The sequence below is a fragment of the Phyllobates terribilis genome, unplaced genomic scaffold, assembly GCF_046119375.1.
Source record: "Phyllobates terribilis strain yellow unplaced genomic scaffold, ASM4611937v1 Scaffold_1__5_contigs__length_1240528914, whole genome shotgun sequence".
Taxonomy (NCBI): Eukaryota; Metazoa; Chordata; class Amphibia; order Anura; family Dendrobatidae; genus Phyllobates; species Phyllobates terribilis.
In genome coordinates, this window is record NW_027362761.1 from 758810708 (window position 1) to 758829482 (window position 18775).

The 18775-nt window shown below is 44.6% G+C and overlaps 1 protein-coding gene across 1 annotated transcript in view; it reads right to left on the reverse strand.

The window, feature by feature from the left end:
• The window catches only part of ELP1 (elongator acetyltransferase complex subunit 1), a 128468-nt gene that overhangs the window by 87732 nt on the left and 21961 nt on the right, over positions 1–18775 (reverse strand). Inside the window, exons 4-9 of the mRNA XM_073636918.1 lie at positions 15696–15777; positions 8801–8881; positions 8621–8706; positions 6342–6441; positions 5039–5129; positions 4434–4557 (exon numbers count right to left, since the gene is read on the reverse strand). Of these exons, the coding sequence (XP_073493019.1) occupies positions 4434–4557; positions 5039–5129; positions 6342–6441; positions 8621–8706; positions 8801–8881; positions 15696–15777 (564 nt within the window). The remainder of the gene's footprint in view (positions 1–4433; positions 4558–5038; positions 5130–6341; positions 6442–8620; positions 8707–8800; positions 8882–15695; positions 15778–18775) is intronic.

An 18775-nucleotide genomic window follows, 5' to 3' on the forward strand; every position in this document is an offset into this window, starting at 1 on the left:
AACTGTCGGATGCGTACATGTCGGTTTAGCTGTTTGAGGTCCAGAATCGGACGTAGTGAGCCGTCCTTTTTTGGGACGACGAAGAGATGAGTAAAAACCGGAAAACCTTTCCTGAACGGGAACCGGGACTATGACTCCTGAGCGCAGAAGAGAGGTGATGGCTTGGAGGAAACCGGGAAGCAGAGATGGTTGTGGGGGGCGGTACCTGAGAGCTGGAATCGAACTCGATTTTGTAGCCGGAAGTCACAATTTCTTTTACCCAGGCATCTTCTATTGCTGGGAGCCAAGAATCTGTGAACAGAAGGAGACGGCCGCCCACCCTGGGAGAAGTCCCAGGTGGGAGTGACCCGTCATGTTGAGGAAAACCTGTTGGATCGTGATCCAGAGGACTTGGAGGAGCGACTCTTTGGGCACCAGTTAGGCGTGGGCCTAAAGGAAGGTCTACAACTGTCCCGCTGTACTGGAGTACGGTCCTGTTGAGAGGAGGGGTTCGGTTGAGCGAACTGACGAAAGGACCGGAATTGAAGGGGGCGTCTCCTAGGAAAAGGGCGTTTGGGTCTGGGCTGGGGGAGAGAGGTGCTCTTACCCCCAGTAGCATCGGAGATGATCTGATCTAGCTTGGATCCAAACAGCCTGGAACCTTGAAAAGGAAGATTAGTTAGAGATCTTTTGGAAGCCGGGTCGGCGTTCCAGGCTTTAAGCCAAAGAATTCTACGTAAGGCAACGAGATTACTGGAAACCCGGGCTGAGCATGCAGCGGAGTCGAGGGACGCCGTAAGTAAATATTTTCCGGCATGGCCGATCTGATCAGCTAAGTCGGCCAGATCGTCCGGGGAGGCGCCTGCTAGGATGCCCTGTCTGAGCTGTTTGGCCCATGCGGACACCGCTTTTGATACCCAAGTTGAGGCGAAGGAAGGGCAGAGGGAGGTGCCCGCAGCCTCAAAGGCTGACTTGGTGAGGGCCTCCACCTGTCTATCCGTGGTATCCTTAAGAGAGGAACGATCCAGAAGAGACAGTACCGTCTTGGCGGAAAGGCGAGAGATGGGAGGATGCACAGATGGGGACTCCGTCAATTTGCTGACAAGCTCATGGTTAAAGGGATATAGGATGTTTAACTGTTTCTTTCCTGTAAAGCACTTTTCTGGATGCTCCCACTGCCTTTGAAAAACACTGTCAAATTCTGCATGGTTAGAAAAGGTGCGTGCAGGACGCTTAATCTTTTTGAAGGAAACTGAGTAATCCCTGGAAGGGCTCTCGTCTTCTGTAACATGCAGAGTCTGATGGACAGCCGTTATAAGGCTGTCTATCATGTCCTGGACCTTGGAATTCTGGTCTGATTCAGAACCAGAGTCTGAATCTGAAGCAGAGTTAGATCCCTGGGCGACCTCCGGGGAAGAGGTGTGAGACGCAGGGAGCATCTTGGAGTCTGGAGAGGTGGAGGATGAGCTTGCGTGGGTCCGTTTCTGAGAACGTGCTGTCAGTCTGCCCCTGTGAGGAGGGGGCAGGGGTGCCTGCGAATCGTCTGTGGGGACGTTCGGAGCGCTGGTGGCCGTGGATAGCATAGGCAAACGTTCTGGCAAGCGTTCTAAGACCTGCACCAGAGATTGAGAAACCTTGGTGAGATCAGAGACAGACTGTGACATAGCAACAGCCCACTCCGGAGGGGAGGGGGTTACCACGTCCTGAGCGGCGGGGGGACCTTGGGGTGCCAGCATGGCGGGAGGTTTGCAGGTCGAGCAGAAGGCCGTAGTGAGACCCGCGGGCCACTTAGTACCGCAAAGAGCACAGGTGCAGTATGTGACGATGTGAGAGGGACGGACTGAGGGCTCCCTGGGTTTGGGCATATGTGCCTGACCAGGGATACTGCAGAGGGGAGCGCTGTGAGCAGGGGGGGGGGGGGGGGGGTCGGTGTCAGGACAGAGCCTACCCGATCCTGTAGAGAAGCGGTCCCGTGTCCCCCTGAAGGCTCCGAAGGTGAAGCTGGAGGGGGTCTATAGGTGCCGACGGAGAGGGGAGAGGGGAGCTGCGTGCGGCAGAGAGATGGCGTCAGTGCAGAGGACGCAGAGTTGATGACGGAGCGCGACGAGGCTCCGATAGGTAGATGGGGAGGGGGGCGGGCTTGAGAGGCCCGCCGTGAAAGGTCCGCAGAAGGCACGAGGGCGTGACGGAAGCGTCACTATGCACCTTGGTCCTGGTTGGTCAAAAAGGGGGGCGTATAGCCGTCGGAGCGGGACCGCCCACCGGACACGCCCCCCGACGAAGAAAAGCGCAGCAGATTTGCTGCGCATTATGAAGGAGAAGGAGGAAATGGCCTAGGGAAGCGCTGTTAAGCGCCATGTTTGGTGAGAAGGGGAGTGGGACCTGCAGCTAGAAGGCAGGGAGTACCTGTCTTAGCGGGTCCGGGAACCGTCCCTTCCTTTCTCCTTCTGAGGATGGTCTCAGGATGCCTTCCTGGATAGGGGGGGGGAATCCTGGCTTTTCCTCCTTCCCGCACTGTCCGGTCCTGGACAGTGCAGGAGACAGTGTCAACCCCAGGAAACTGGGGGAAGGTCACCCGCAGGGACCACCGTCTCCCTCCCAGGCCGCTCCGAGGAGGGGGCTGCGGTGGGGAACAGGACTGGCCACCGAGATCACCCTGAGACACTCTAAGGTGACAGAAGATAAGTCCTGTCCAGCGGGTCCGAGAGTGGGCGATGTGGGGGTAGCCACATTGCTCTCTTGGTCGCTAGTGGGTTAACAGGGGACGCAGTGTTCCCTGTTAGCCTGAAGAGCTGTATCTGAAAAAGAAAAAAGAAAGGTTAATAAACACAACAGGGTTGGATCTGTGAAGATCCAGGTCTACCTCCTACAGACACGAAGCTTAAACTGGTGAGCTTGGTGCCTGTAGGCGGGTGCATACTGCGGAGGAGGAGCTATTTTCCTTTTTTTGCATAGTGTCAACCTCCTAGCGACAGCAGCATACACCCATGGTCCTGTGTCCCCCAATGAAGCGATAAAGAAATTATGTCAGGCAGGTCCGTCTTTGGCAACATGGAAGCTGTACTGAAATAAATTCATTAAACCTGCAATAAAAAGTATTACTGGGTGTTATCTGACCATTAGGATCCCCCACCTATTGTGAGATTTATCAGCCCCACTGCTTGTTTTTAACCCCTTCAGCCACAGGCCATTTTCTGCTTTTTCGTTTTTGCTCTTTCCTCCGCTTCTTCCAAGACGAAAAACTTTTTTCAATTTCTGTCATAATAGCCGCATGAGGGCCTATTTTTTGGAGGACGAGTTGGACTTTTGAATGGCACCATTGATCTTACTATATGGTGTACTGGAAAACAATTCCAAGTGTGGGGAATTTGCAAAAAAAAGTGCAATTCTACTATTTTTTGGGGGGTTTGATTTACCATATTCACTATATGGTAAAACTAACCTAGCAATACCATTCCCCAGGTCAGTTTGAGTACGCAGATACCAAACATGTATAGTTTATTTTTGATTTAGGTTTTGGGGAAAAAAAATTGAAATATGTAAGAAAAAAAGTTTATGCTTTTCTTGCCACTTTCCGGGACCTGTAACGTTTTCATTTTTCGTGAGAGGGCTTATTTTTTTAGGCTTGATCTCACGTTTTTACTAATACCATTTAGAGGTAGTTACGATGTTTTGATCACCTCTTATTTCAATGTTGCAGCAACCCAAAAAAACAATTCTGGAGTTACGATTTTTTTCTCGTTATGCCATTTACCTATCTGATTAACTTATTTTATATGATAGATTGGACATTTTTTAATGCCGCGATACCAAATGTGTTTATTTTTTTTAATTGTTTTATTTTCAATGGGACAAAAGGGGGGTGATTCGGAATTTTGTGTTTTTTAAAAAAAACATTTTTTTTTCAACTTTTTCCTTTATTTAAGTCTCCTTAGGAGACTTGAAATGGCAATCAACAGATAACTTGTGCTATACATAGCAGTGCCCCAGCACTGCTATATATAGCAGACCCTCGGCTGTCATGACAATTCATTGGACACACCGATGGGAGTGAGGAATGAAACACGCCCCGCCGGCGTTAGTTAAATCCCACTGTCAGAGATTGACAGAGGGATTTCACAGGTTAACAGCCGAGGGCGGAGACCGATGCGGGCTCAGCTCCGCACTAGCGGAATCCAGCGTGGGGAGGATACAACACCACAATGTGGCTTACGTTATGAACAGATATCACAACGCAGATGATTACAGTGCGTTACCTATGCAAGTTTATTACCTTCCTGCCCCCGATCATTTATTTGTATGTAACCTGTGACATTACCAGTACGTTTCCACTTTAAGAGAACAAAATAATGCAATTTCTACTTTTCTCTATCTGTATGTTGAATTAAACATATTAGTGTAACATTTGAGTCTAAGTCCCATACATGTGTGTTAGTTATCCAGTTCTGACTTACCTGAACATCACCTTTTGCAAAAGGAAGTGTGAATTCTCCATGTAAAAGACCATTCTTCTCAAAGAAAACCACATCATGTTTGTTGGGCTTGCTCTGAGTAGAGGCAATCAAACTACCTGAAGGCCTTGAGGTTATAAAAAGAAAAAAATAAAGAATAAAGGGTTTGTCCCGCAATTAAATTTTAAATTGTTTTTCCAGGTTATAGGGCCATTGAGCCCTGTAGTGCAGCAGTCACAGGGACTGTAGTCGTGATCAGCCTATAAAGATCAGAACAGTATCAGACAAGCAAAGCTTGACCCAGAGGAAAGCAAGTATTCACAAGTTCGTTATTCTCAACAATTGCAACCTTGTGTACTAAAAAAAAAAAATAACACAGTCAACCCCTTTAAATTTACTGTTAAATCACATTATACATTAGTTTTTCAATTAGAAGCATTTTTTTTTTTTTTTAAATGTTTCACTTTTTTCTGAGCGACCGTCTTGATGAACTGGCCCCTTTGTTTTTATATTGCTGTGGCATCGTTAATATCGCAACGCAAATAAAAAGATTATTTTTTTTTTTTTAAAGAAGAAAAATGTATTGTTGTAGACAAGATAAAACTCACTTCCAAGACAGAGCCTGCTTCAAGCCTTCGACAGGTTCACTGGTAGAGTGTAAGGATAGTTCTCTGTTCCACACTCTTACCTTACGAGAGCCTGTGAATCAATTTAGAAGACAGAAAAGATGGAGAATTGAGATTTTACATAGGTTATAAAGGACTTTTAACTACAGATTTCTCCAAAGAGTCAAGCAAACAATAACTAAATCAACTAGATACTATTAGTTTATGAGGGTCTGATTGTTGAGACCAAGACAGTTAAGGCCCCCCATACACCAGTCGAACCCGCTGATGTTAGTGGGTTAGGCTAACAGTCTAATGTGTATGAGGGCCTTCTTGCTATCCCTCAACAGATAATGCCAGGGAAGCTAAGGATCCGGCATGTCCAATTTCGGATTGCTGATCCCTTTTTTTTCTGCAGCTCTCATCTCACAGCAATCAAGTGCAGGAGCAGAGGGAGAACAGCATAGATTATAGTGACCTGAGATGAAAGCTGCAAGAGGACACATGGCAGCTATAACCTACACAGGTAGAGCAAAGATCATGAAAGAAAGCAGTGCTGTGTGTCATTACAAGTACAGACAAAACTTGCTCTAAGCCAAGTTATGAGAATGTGTTCTTTTTATTTATTTTTTTTTGTTTCCCTACATGATGCCTTCTGCTTATGATTGGTTAAAATCAGGCAGGGAAGTAAGTACCCACCGCAGAGAAGAGTATCTGCTAAAGCTCCCCGGTTCTTAGTAGAAATGAATATCTAAATTTTACAAGCTAGTATCTCCACTTTGAAGATGAAAAATTGAAAAATAAAGAGAGGAGGGTGCAGAAATATACATTTTCCTGGCATGCACTGAATACTATATGTATTGCACAGGTTCACAACCTACAGTATACATGATGCACAGGCAGTAAACAAAAACACTGGATCCATTTAAACCCACTGAAATTAGAATAACTAGTTTGGTTGGTAATAATAATAATAATAATAACCTTTTTATTTATATAGCGCCAACATATTCCGCAGCGCTTTACAATTCAGACAATATCGGCACTGTCCCCATTGGGGCTCACAATCTACATTCCCCATCAGTAGGTCTTTGGAGTGTGGGAGGAAACTGGAGAACCCGGAGGAAACCCACACAAACACGGGGAGAACATACAAACTCCTTGAAGATTTTATTCCTTAATGGGGTTTGAACCCAGGACCCCAACGCTGCAAGGCTGCAGTGCTAACCACTGAGCCACCGAGCTGCCCCAATCATTCAACTTGGTGAAAACGGTCACGATTGTGCGTCTTTCACGGTCTTCCTACCTGTCTCTGGACATATGGCACTCACTGCAAAGAGTTGACCATCTCCTCTCCAAGTCACGCGAGGTTTGCGGTCATCCCAGGGCATAGCAGATTGGACACTCTAAAACAGAGGAGCTAAGTTAACACAGGACATTGTAGATAAAAACTTATGCTGAACACTGTACACAGCGCCCCAGGACCACACAGGAGTAAGTTAACTACACTAATGGTAGTGCTTTCTAATCTGACAGCCCGTGTGCAAATCAGGAAATTTGAAGATGATCCTCAAGACACTTGGCCCATCTTCTCCAACAAGAGAATGGCGGTCATGTAGTGGCCTTACTCTGGACCATGCTGCTGTTGTGTGACTGTAGGTGGCTTCCTAGGTTCGCAGATGCGGCTATAATATGGAGACTGAAGAAGTTCAGCACAAATATTACTAAACATGGACTGTATTATAGCAAAACCACAGCCTCCTGGTGACACAAGCAGATGTCCACACTCCTGCAGAGATTGTCTTGCATCACCCGCACTTACTGCCAGTGTTGGCAGGAAGCATTAACACAAGTCATCAAGACTTAAGTGTTGCAGGGAGGAGAGGGTGAGAGTTAGCACCACTTTTCAGTTTCTAAACCAATACGTATAACTAATCAGATTCGAGGCACCAATCAGATTTTCAGTTTCTGTTAACACTGCACTGTTAGCAATCTGATAATTGTTTGCGCCAAATATTGCCTCTTCTGACTATAGCTTAGCCTTGTTACATTTACATAAACCTCTTTATGTCCTAATAATGGCTCTAATGTCAGTTCTCCACCACGTTGCTAGCAAATAATTAAAAATGCAAAACACCAACATTAAAATCCGCGAATCTAAACGGTATGTGCCCCCGGTCAGGAGCCGCCTGTGGCCCCGACACTGCTGAATAGCCGCGTGGCTTCCGCTCATGATGCAAATGAGCGGCAAATTTTTTTTTCTTCACATGGGGACTTTCCTCATAGATGTTAATCTTGGGGAAAGTCCACATGCGAACCCGCAAGAGAAATTGACATGCTGCGGTCCTGAAAGACGCGCCGCGTGTCAGTTTCCACGGGTGATCCGCAGGTGCACAGAGACGCATAGTGGACATGAGATTTCTACAAATCCCATCCAATATGCTGCAACATCTGGCTGCTGAGGGTTTAACGCTGCATAAACAGGCAGCATCAAAGCCGCAGCGGCTCCTGACCGTGGGCACTTACCCTTAAACAACAGAGATGTCATTGATTCAGGAAGGTAAAACACCACAGACTCGTGAGGGCCCATGAATCTGTGGGGGATTTAAAGAGAACCTGTCAGTTTGCTTAAGCTGCTCTGTCTTAGGGGGAGCCTAAAATAGGGACAGACCCTTATTTCAGCAGTCTGTTACTTCTGTGTTTATGTGCTGCAATTTGGGAGAGCTTAGATCTTACTGTTTTCAAAGAGTGGCCAGCAAGGAGTCCACTGTAAGGCAAAGAGTCCTAATATTCATGATATGCGGCATTCATGCTATTACTGTGAATAGGGAGAGACTGCTAATTAAAAGTTGGAGGGAGGAAGGTGCCCACATACTAGGAATACATCACACGTTTGCCTTCATAGCAGAAAGCTGAAATCAGAATGTCAATTAAATTACGCTCCCCTCAGACAGGGAAACACAAGCAAGCTGAAAGATTCCCTTTAACAGGTGTAACTGCAGTGGGTACTGCGATTGCAGGGGGCCCAAAACGTCACTTTGGTGGTCTGCATTGGAGCCCACGAGTTTCAAGTTACGCGTGTATGAGCTTACTTATGTTATTGCATATATCCATCTGGCATTTGGAAAAAGCCCTTAAAAAAAATGTGTCGCCATGAAAATGCAGCCCGATCTGCCATCGCCATATATAGAGCAGGGGAAGAGGAGCAGAGTGATATACTGTTTTGTTAGAAAACATTCTGTATAACCTGTGTATTTAATTCTCTGCGCTTTCTGCAATTTTGGGTCCAGTGTGTGGGACTATCAGTGACTGACAGCATTATTTGTACAAGTGTGCAAACGGAGAGCTGTCAGTCACCGATGGGCCCGCCCACTGGACCAAAGATCCCAGAAAGATCAGACGCTTACATGATTAATACACAGGTTATACTAAATCTTTTCTCATAAAACTATAGATTAATCTGCACAGCTCCCCCTGCTCTATAACATTGCGCCTGTAGATTGGATGGCACTTTCATGGTGACAGGTTCTCTTTAAATAAAAGACAACTGGGAGCTTTTTTATTGTTATGTCCCTGTTCCATTACCGTTACTCTCTGTTTGGCTGCTTGTTTTCCTTCAGATCCATGAAACTGGGTCTCTTTTTTCCCCCAGCCGACTGTAATAAACTTCCCTATATAAATTTAAGAAGATAAATTTACAAGCTTCTAAAATGTAGCTTATACATTTTACACACCCAGACTTCACTTTACAAAAACAGAAATCACCTTCTCCAAAGTCTTCCAGGTGGATCAGTATTTCAGCAATTGGTTCAAAGTCTTTTGTCATCAATATAATTGTCTGCTGACCTAGAACAAGAAACAAAAATGCTTAGTAATGGCTCCAACTCCTCTTCTCAAATATACTCTAGGTGGATTATAGCCTGCTGCATACATTAATGGGTTACGGCAAAAAAAGAAATCAGATTTCTAAACCCTTCCATTACAAAATATAACATTGGCTAAAACACAGTAAAATGTGTTAAAATATTACTCAAGGCACTGAACTCATAAATTTCCTAAGATTTAATAATAAATAATAATAATAATTTTTATTTATATAGCGCCAACATATTCCGCAGCACTTTACAATTAAGCGGGGACATGTACATACAATAAATTCAATAGAAGGTGAGACAGTTTAAACAGTTACATTAGGAGTGAGGTCCCAGCTCGGAAGCTTACAATCTACAAGGAAATGGGGGGACACAGTAGGTGAAAAGTGCTTGTTATTTCAGGTCTGGCAATTATAATAAATAGGGATTTTCATGTAAGGCTGCATGATCCGGTCATCAGCCTGTATGTTTAAGTGCAATAATCAAGTATCGAGTGCAGTTATCATGTGCATGGAGGGTGTGGAGACAGATGAATAGTAGGGTGCAGATTCAGAATAATATTTAGATGGAGGGAACAGGGGAAAGTTAGTTTACCGAGTTGAGGTGGTAGGCTTGCTTAACCACTTTCCGACCAAGTCAGTAATAGTACGTAGCTGTGCCCTGGGACTTATGGACCAGCTACATACTATTACACAAGCAGTGCGGGGCGATCGCCGGGTGTCAGATGATTGTCACAGCTGACACCCGGTGCTATGTCCAGGGAGCAGTCCCGTTCCCAACACATTAACCCCCGCAATGCTGCGATCGAAGTCGATCGCAGCATTGCGGGGGCAAGTGGGGAGGTAAGCGTAGGTACTCACCTCCTCTCCGGCGGCTCTCGGATGTTGTCATGACGATCCGATGTCGTCCTGACAACATCCGAGTCAACAGGAGGCAGCAAGTTACTTTGGTCATGCGCAGTGCATGACCAAAGTAATGTCTCCCCTGTGTGCAGTGCTGACAGGCTGCATGGCATAGGGAGCTGCTGCTCTCAAAGCTATACAGCCGATCAGGCTACAAAAAGTGGGACCATAGCGGGACAATGTGTAAAAGTAAAAAAAGGGTAGGAAAGTGAAAAAAAAAACAAATGAAAAAAATAATCCCCAAAAAATAAAAATATATTGTACCCATAATATTTATTTATCATGGAGAGAAAAAAAAAACAAACAAAAAAATAACACAATAAAAGTACACATATTTGGTATCGCTGTGTCCGGAACGACCTATAAAACTGTCCCACTAGTTAACCCCTTTAGTGAACACAGTAAAAATAAAAAACAAAGCAAAAAACAATGCTTTATCAACATACCGCCAAACAAAAAATGGAATAACACACGATCATAAAGACGAATGTAAATAAAAATGGTACCGCTGAAAATGTCATCTTGTCCCGCAAAAAACAAGCCACCATACAGCTCCATCATCCGAAAAATAAAAAAGTTATAGCTCTCAGAATAAAGAGATAAAAAAAATATTTTTTCTAGAAAATAGTTTGAGTAAAAGCGCCAAAACATTAAAAAAAACTATATAAATGCGGTACCGCTGTAAACGTACTGACCTGAAGAATAAAGCTGCCTTATCAATTTTACCACACGCGGAACAGCATAAAAAAAAACCCAAAAAAACAATTCCGGAATTGCTGGTTTTTGTTCATTCCGCCTCCCAAAAATCGGAATAGAAAGTGATCAAAAAATGTCACATGCCCGAAAATGGTACCAATAAAAACGTCAACTTGTCCCGCAAAAAACAAGCCGTCACATGACTGTAGGCCAAAATCTGGAAAAATTATAGCTCTCAAAATATGGCGGTGCAAAAACTAGTCCTTGCAAAAAAAAAGCGTCTTTTAGTGTGTGACAGCTGTCAATCATAAAAACCCGATATGAATCTGGTATCGCTTTAATCGCACCGACCCAAAGAATAAAGTCGTTTAATTACTTATACCACATGAGGAACGGCATAAAAATAAATAAATTCTAGGGTTAGGGTTAGTACAGAAAAGAAAAAAAAAAAAAAAAGAAAAAAAGATGACGATATGGCGACCAGTGTTGAGCGCAAGTGCTCGCTACTTGAGTTTGCATCGGGTGCTCGGGTATGCACTGAGTATCACGGGTGTTCGAGTGACATGCTCGAGTCTCCGCCCCATATGCTTCGCGGCCAAAAAAAAATGTTGCTGGGATCGCCTGCCATGCACGAGCGATCCCCGCATGTTTTTTTTTGGGTGTCTAATAACCGTGAAACATGCAGGCGGGGAATAGAGCATGGCACTCGAGCACCCGTGATACATGGTGCATACCCGAGTACCCGATGCAAACTCAAGTAGCGAGCACTTGCGCTCAAGACTAATGACACTTATTCAATATGATGACCTAATGTTATCAAATTCTGTTGTACCTCTGGGTTCAAAATGTACACTATACCCCTTGATAAAATCCTTCAGGGGTGTAGTTTCCAAAATGGAGTCAATTGTGGGGAGTTTCCACTATTTAGGCACATCTGGGGCTCCCGAAATGCGACATGGCGTCCGCTCTTGATTCCAGCCAATTTTGCGTTCAAAAAGTCACACAATGCTCCTTCCCTTCCGAACCCTGCAGTGCGCCCAAACAGTGTATTTTCCCCACATATGGGGTATTGGCGTACTCAGGAGAAACTGCACAACAGTTTTTAGGTTCCATTTTGTTGTAAAAATGAGAAATCGCTGGTCAACTTTTAACCCTTACAGCTCTCTAATAAAAATAAAACGTTGGTTCCAAAATTGTGCTGATGTAAAATAGACATGTGGGAAAAGTTATTTATTAACTATTTTGTGTGATATCTCTCTCTGATTTAAGGACATAATTAAAATTTTGAAAACTGCTAAATTTTCAAAATATTCGCCAAATTTCCGATTTTTTCACAAATAAACGCAAGATATATCGAAATTTTATCACTACCATGAAGTAAAATATGTCACGAAAAAACAATCTCAGAATCAGCGGGATCCGTTGAAGCGTTCCAGAGGTATCACCTCAAAGTGACAGTGGTCAGATTTGTAAAAATTGGCCCGATCATGAACGTGCAAACCACCCTCGGGGGTAAAGGGGTTAAAGAGATGCTTTTTTAAAGCACGCTTGAAGACGTGGTGGCTAGGCATCAGTCGGATCGTCTAGGGTAGAGCATTCCAGAGAACTGGCGAAGCACGAGAGAAGTCTTGGAAACGGAGGTGCAAGGTTCGGATTATGGGGGATGTTAGTCTTAGGTCATTTGTAGAACGGAGGGCACATGTAGGGCGATAGAGATAAGAGAGGAGATATAAGGCGGTGTAGAACTACGGAGATCTTTGTGGGTAAGAGCGATGAGTTTATATTGGATCCTGTAGCGAATGGGTAACCAGTCTAATGACTGGCACAAGATGGAGGCAACTGTGAAAAGGCTGGACAGAAATACGACCCTGGCTGCCGCATTCAGGATGGATTTGAGAGGAGAAAGTTTGGTAAGAGGGAGACTGATCAGAAGAGAGTTGCAATAGTCCAGATGAGAGTGAATAAGAGCCAAAGTAAGAGTTTTAGCAGTTTTAAAGGTGAGAAACGGTCAGATTTTGGAGATGTTTTTAAGATGCAGGTGACAAGAGCGAGTGAGTGATTGGATATCGGGAGTAAAGGAAAGTTTAGTTTAGAATATGCCCCCAAGGCAGCGAACGTGCTGCTTGGGACTTATGGTTGAACCTTCCAAGGTAATTTCGATGTTAGGTAGAGGTAGGTTAGCAGAGGGAGGAAACAAGTTCAGTTTTGGAGAGATTCAGTTTAAGATAGAGGGATGACATGATGTTAGAGACAGCAGAGAGACAATCCTTGGTATTTTGTATTAGAGTAGGGGTGATGTCAGGGGAAGAAGTGTATTATTGGGTGTCGTCAGCATAGAGATGATACTGGAACCCAAATCTGCTGATTGTTTGTCCAATAGGGGCAGTGTATAGAGAGAAGAGGAGGGGGCCTAGGACTGAGCTCTGCAGAACGCCTATAATAAGGGGACGAGGAGAGGAAGAGGAGCCGATAAAAGATAAAGTGAAGGAACAGTCAGAGAGGTAGGAGGAGAACCAGGAGAGAACAGTGTCCTTGACGACTATAGAGCGGAGCATAGTGAGGAGGAGCTGGTGAACCAGTGTCAAATGCTGCAGAGAGATCCAGGAGAATCAGCAGGGAGCAATGACCTTTGGATTTAGCTGTTAGTAGATCATTAAAGACTTTAGTGAGGGCAGTTTCACTGGAGTGTAAACAGCAGAAACCAGATTGTAGAGGGTCGAGAAGAGAGTTATCTGAGAGATAGTGGATTAGACGGGAGTGGACCAAGTATTCCAGGAGTTTAGAGATGAAAGGAAGATTAGAGACGGGTCTGTAGTTAGCAGTGCAGTTCTGATCCAAGGATGGCTTTTTAAGTAAAGGGGTTATGATGGCATGTTTAAATGAGGAGGGAAAGATACCTGAAGAAAGAGAGAGGTTAAATATTTTAGTTAGGCGAGTGGTACCCACCTGTGAGAGAGACTGCAGGAGATGTGAGGGAATGGGGTCACTGTTGCAGGTTGTAGGCGGAGAAGAAGCGAGGAGCTGGGTAACTTCTTGCTCTGTAACAGGCTCAAAGATGGCTAGTGAGCTTAAAAAGTGCAGAAGTGAAGGAGATCCAGGCACTGAGGAGATTGGGCCGAGAGGTCCTGATGGATGTGGTTGATATTTTCTAGGAAATAAGTGGCCAGATCCTCACTGCTGAGGTTGGTGATGGGGGCCTGTGCTTTAGGGCTCAGGAGAGAATTTAAGGTTTCAAAAAGTCGTTTTGGATTGTTGGATAGTGAAGTGATGAGGGTGGTGAAGTAGGATTGTTTGGCCATATGAAGGACAGAGTTATAAGTTTTGAGCATGAATTTATAGTGGATGAAGTCTTCTGCTAAAAGTGATTTTCTCCACTGACGCTCAGCACACCTTGAGCAACGTTGAAGAAAACGTGTTTGCATCGTGTGCCAGGGCTGCCGTTTTCTGTGTCGGGTCTTTCTGCGTGTAGAAGGAGCAGCTTCATGTAGAGCACTCTTCTGTGTATTATTGTAGTGTGACAATGCCAAGTCTGGACAGGATAGGGAGGAGATGGGAGCTAAAGATGTGTGTAGATTGCCCATAAGCTGCTGGGTATTAATGGTACGTGTATTCCTATAAGTGTGGTAAGTGGCGGTGTCCCGGGTGAGGAGACAGTTCTTGACAGAAGGAAAGAAGGGGGAGTTATTAAAGTCATGCAGCGAGCAGAGATGGGAGAAGACCAGGTCCAGAGTATTCCCGTCTTCATGTGTAGGAGAGTTAGTAAACTGTGAGAGGCCGAATGAGGAGGTTAGAAAAAGTAGATGAGAGGCAGATTGGGAGAGGGGATCATCGATGGGGATGTTAAAGTCTCCCATGATGAGGGGATATCACAGGATAGAAAGTGAGGAAGCAAGGTGGCAAAGTGATCCAGGAACTGGCAGGAAGAGCCTGGAGGACGATACACAACCGCCACTCTCACGGAGAAGGTTTTGAAGAGTCTCCCTTTTATTCATACCTTGTAGATTTTGTAATTTCATATCCAATCTTAAAGCGAACACATTAAGAATATTGAAACTTTTATTTTTTTTCTTTTGAATCCACCCATTATGGCTTAAAGGGAATCTATCAGTAGGTTTTTGCTATGTAATTTTAGGTCAGCATGAGGTAGCAGTAGAGACACTGAATTCAATGATGTGTCACTTTTTTGGCTGTGTGGTGTTGTTTACTTACAATTAAAGGTTTTATCACTAGGAGATAAACCCTACTGGACTACAGCAGTGAATGAGCACTGGTCCGACCACACCCTCTCCTCTGATAAGCAGCTTAGTCAATAGACCATGTACATAGGGAGCTGTTGTGGGTGGGGTAAGCTTTCTTAGTTCTACTCCATGCAGCATCTAAGAACTCTGTTTGTGTTACAACTGCTGCACCCAGTAAACTAAGTGAAACATCATTGGAATCAGGGTCTTGCCCTATATTATGCTACTTAAATAGCAAAAACCTGCTGACAGATTCCCTTTAAAGAATGATGCAAACTACTATTTAAATATACAAGTGTAAATAAACTGAAAAAAAAAAAAAAGTAAAAAAATAAAAAATAGTATGATAGAAAGATTTATACCTCCTTGATATATGGGCTCACAAATACAGATGCAGTGCAATTTGTTTCTGCCAGCACATATTATAGACAAGTGTGAAACGGATCTAAAAGGCCATGTACATCTTCAAAACTAAATATTTTTGTATTGTTCTAATGCATCTAAAAATCGATCATTTTTGGTCTACAGCTCCAATGCATACTTTTGTCTCGCCATAGAAAGACTACAAAAAAAAATTTCTAGTCTACAAACAAGAGTTTGTAAAATGTGATAGTAAATGCTGCACATGTAGCTTTTTATTTCTGATGGATTATATCGGTGTTTCCCAACCAGTGACTCAGGAGCACCGTGTAACGCTCAGGGGCTGCTGCATGAGACTCTTGAGTTTCTGACAAATGTATGTGCTAATTAACACTGGTGGCACAAGGGAACGCAAAGCAATCTATGACTTAGTACTAGGGTAAAAACCATATCAGTGAAAGCAAACACCTGGCTGACAGCCATACTGATTCACCAAATCTATAAATTTCTCCAATTTGAATTAAAAGGTAATCTGATATTAATGTATTATGTATATAAAGTAATTGTCATTTCCATAGTAATGAATATATACCTGTTATAAGGAGAACAAGTTCCTGATCAGGGCTCCAACTCATTGCAACAATACCACTATCCACACTCCCCACACATTCCAGCTGTAAGGAAAAAAAATAATTAGTACACAAATACCCAAAATACTGCATAAAATAAGAAAAAAAATATAACATCATGAAACAAACAAATTACAATTACTTTTTGCTGATCGGTGGTTATTTAATAGTCTGCTTAGATCGCGCTTACTATGCTCACAGAACGATCAGTGTTAGATCGCTCTATGTACATAGCCTGTTATTGTTCTCGGCTGTACATATCCTATTTACACATTATTTTCATTTTCTGCACTCTCCTTCTTACCTCCACATCTTCCAAAAGACATAACATTTTTCATTTTTTTCCTGTGAACATAGCCATATGAAGGCTTTTTCCTTATCGCTTCATTGGGGGACACAGTAAACCATGGGGTGTATGCTGCTGCCACTAGGAGGCTGACACTATGCACAAAAAAAAGAGTTAACTCCACCTCAGCAGTATACTCCCACCAACTGGCACAAAGTTTTAGCTTAGTGTCAGTAGGAGGCAGATATGAATCTGGACCCAGACCCCTCTCCACCTTAAGTTTGTTGTTTTTTATTAATGTGGAATTGTGTCACTCTGTCATCTCACGTAGAGACCAAGAGCACAGTGAATGGTCTTCACTACTGTATCCTCTTTGGTCTACGTGGCAGGACCCTAACCACCTAAGATTGCTTTCACATTGCCAAATCAGCGCTTTCATCTGAATGCCCCGCAAAACGAAATTCGGGCATATGTGCCGACGGAACCATAGACTATAATGGTGAAGGCCGAGCGAACGTGCACTCTGCCGTGCATCATTTTCAAGTGTGTACGCCTACTAGAGGCGGACACCCAGACTGCACATTCGCTCGGCCTGCACCATTATAGTCTATGGCAGAGGTTCTCAATTCCAGTCCTCAAGACCCACCAACAGATCACGTTTTCAGGATTTCCTTCGTATTGCACAGGTGATGGAATTATTACCTGTGTAATACTAATGAAATCCTGAAAACATGATCTGTTGGTGGGTCTTGAGGACTGGAGTTGAGAACCACTGGTCTATGGCATTGTCGGAGCATATGTCCGAATCTCGTTTTGCAGAGGGTTCAGACGTAAGCTCCGACGGGGCCACCGAACGGGTGCCGGTCCACAATGTGAAAGCACCCCTTACACAGCAAGAGTGTTTGGGGCTTCCCAGCGGACGGTCCTTGCCACCAAATCCCTGACCGGTCGCCCATCCAGAGCTAGACGGTGAAAAGAGGGAAGACGGACCAGTTACCTTCTAGCTGCCCAACAGACAGCATCTGATGACTGTCTTCCATCACCGATCTGTGAAGGATTCCAGGATAGTTACCTTCTAAATTCCTGGGCAGTTAGGGGACTCTGAGAAAGAGAGATCCTAGCCTATCCCTTTCTCTTACCCAGTCTTGTCTGTCCCGAAAAGACCATCTGCGGTTTCCGTGCTGCCCTGGTTCTCTTCGGCGCCCACGCTTTAAAATTTAGCCCCCTTCTCTAGTGACCAAACCACACCCCCGGCAGCCCGGCCAATCTCACGTGCCGGCTCTCTCTTGCATATCCACCCACCACTCAACTTATCAGGGCGCTCCCTTTCATTTAGACATTTAGGAACTCCGGAGCATCTTTTTTGACGCCACATCCTACTCTTCTCCTTCTGGGCGCCATCTTCTAGTTGTCGGCTCAACTGTTGCAGGCTCCGCGGATCCCACAGACTCTGCAGCTCACCAATCCACTAATTCAACCAGTTATCCATAGTCACAGGCTCTAGGACCTGGATAAGCTCAGTCACCGGGGGAAGCTCCCTGCCCACAGCAATGCTCACTCTGTCACATTTCTCCTACTCTATGCCTAACCCCAAGGAGTCTCGCTCCCATCCTTCGGCTATAGTCCTGCAATTTGCCTGTTGTTCCTGTAACAGGAAGTTGCCCTCTGGTTAGACCTCATCCCTCTGCCCGGATTGCAGTCCACGCAGGGGCCCCAGGGTCTGCAGATCACTTGACGCCCTCTCGCATCTCGCCTAGATGATCAACAGTTTGCAAGTCGTCTTTGGCAGAGGATGGTGAGCCTACTTTCAAGGATGTGCTGCTGGCCATCTCACATAGTAAAGCAGATCTCACTGAACATATAGGGTCTGTTAAAGTGGACATCTCATATAAGCCATGACATGCAGAAAATGAGGGAGAACCTCACTGCAACAGAGGGCAGAGTGGGGGATTTGGAAGATACTGTGACTCCTATGACTAAAACACTTAAAGCAGCTACTGACTCTATTAACTATTTAATCAACAAAACGGATGATCCTGAGAATCGTCTGAGAAGAAATAACGTGCGTATTGTGGGCGTGCCTGAGAAAGCAGAGGGCAGAGAAGCGGTGGATTTCTTTGTGACATGGCTGCTGCAGTCCTTTGGAAAAGATAAGTTCTCTAAAATGTTCGCCATTGAGAGGGCACACAGGGTCCCCACTAGACCTCCACCGCCTGGGGCCCTGCCACGTACAGTCTTAATTAAAATGCTGCATTTTCGTGACAGATAAAATCCTAAAACTGGCGCAGTTGACTAATGATTTACGTATAGAAGGGGCGAGAGTATCCTTCTATCCGGACTTCTCTGTGGAGGTTCAAAGGAGACGCGCACAATTTCAAGAGGTCAAGCGCAGACTGAGAGCACTTCAAGTACCCTATGCAATGTTATATCCAGCACGGCTGAGGGTCACAGCACTGGGTGAAACTCATTTCTTTGATTCTCCGAAGGAGGCTGCAAAGTGGCTGGATTTAAAAAAAGACACAGATCCGGGCGGGCTGACGCCATTTGAGAAGATCCTTGACGGAGTATAATAATTCGGGGATTTTGAAACCTAGTGGATAATGCTCCGCTGTTGCCTAATGAATCTGTTTATACATGTTATGATTATGTTACAGTTATTGCATACTATTTAAAACCTGGCTTTCGCATATACCTCGGGCAAGCCAATATACTTATATGGTTGTTGAGGTGCAGGTTTCACCTACAATGTATAAACAG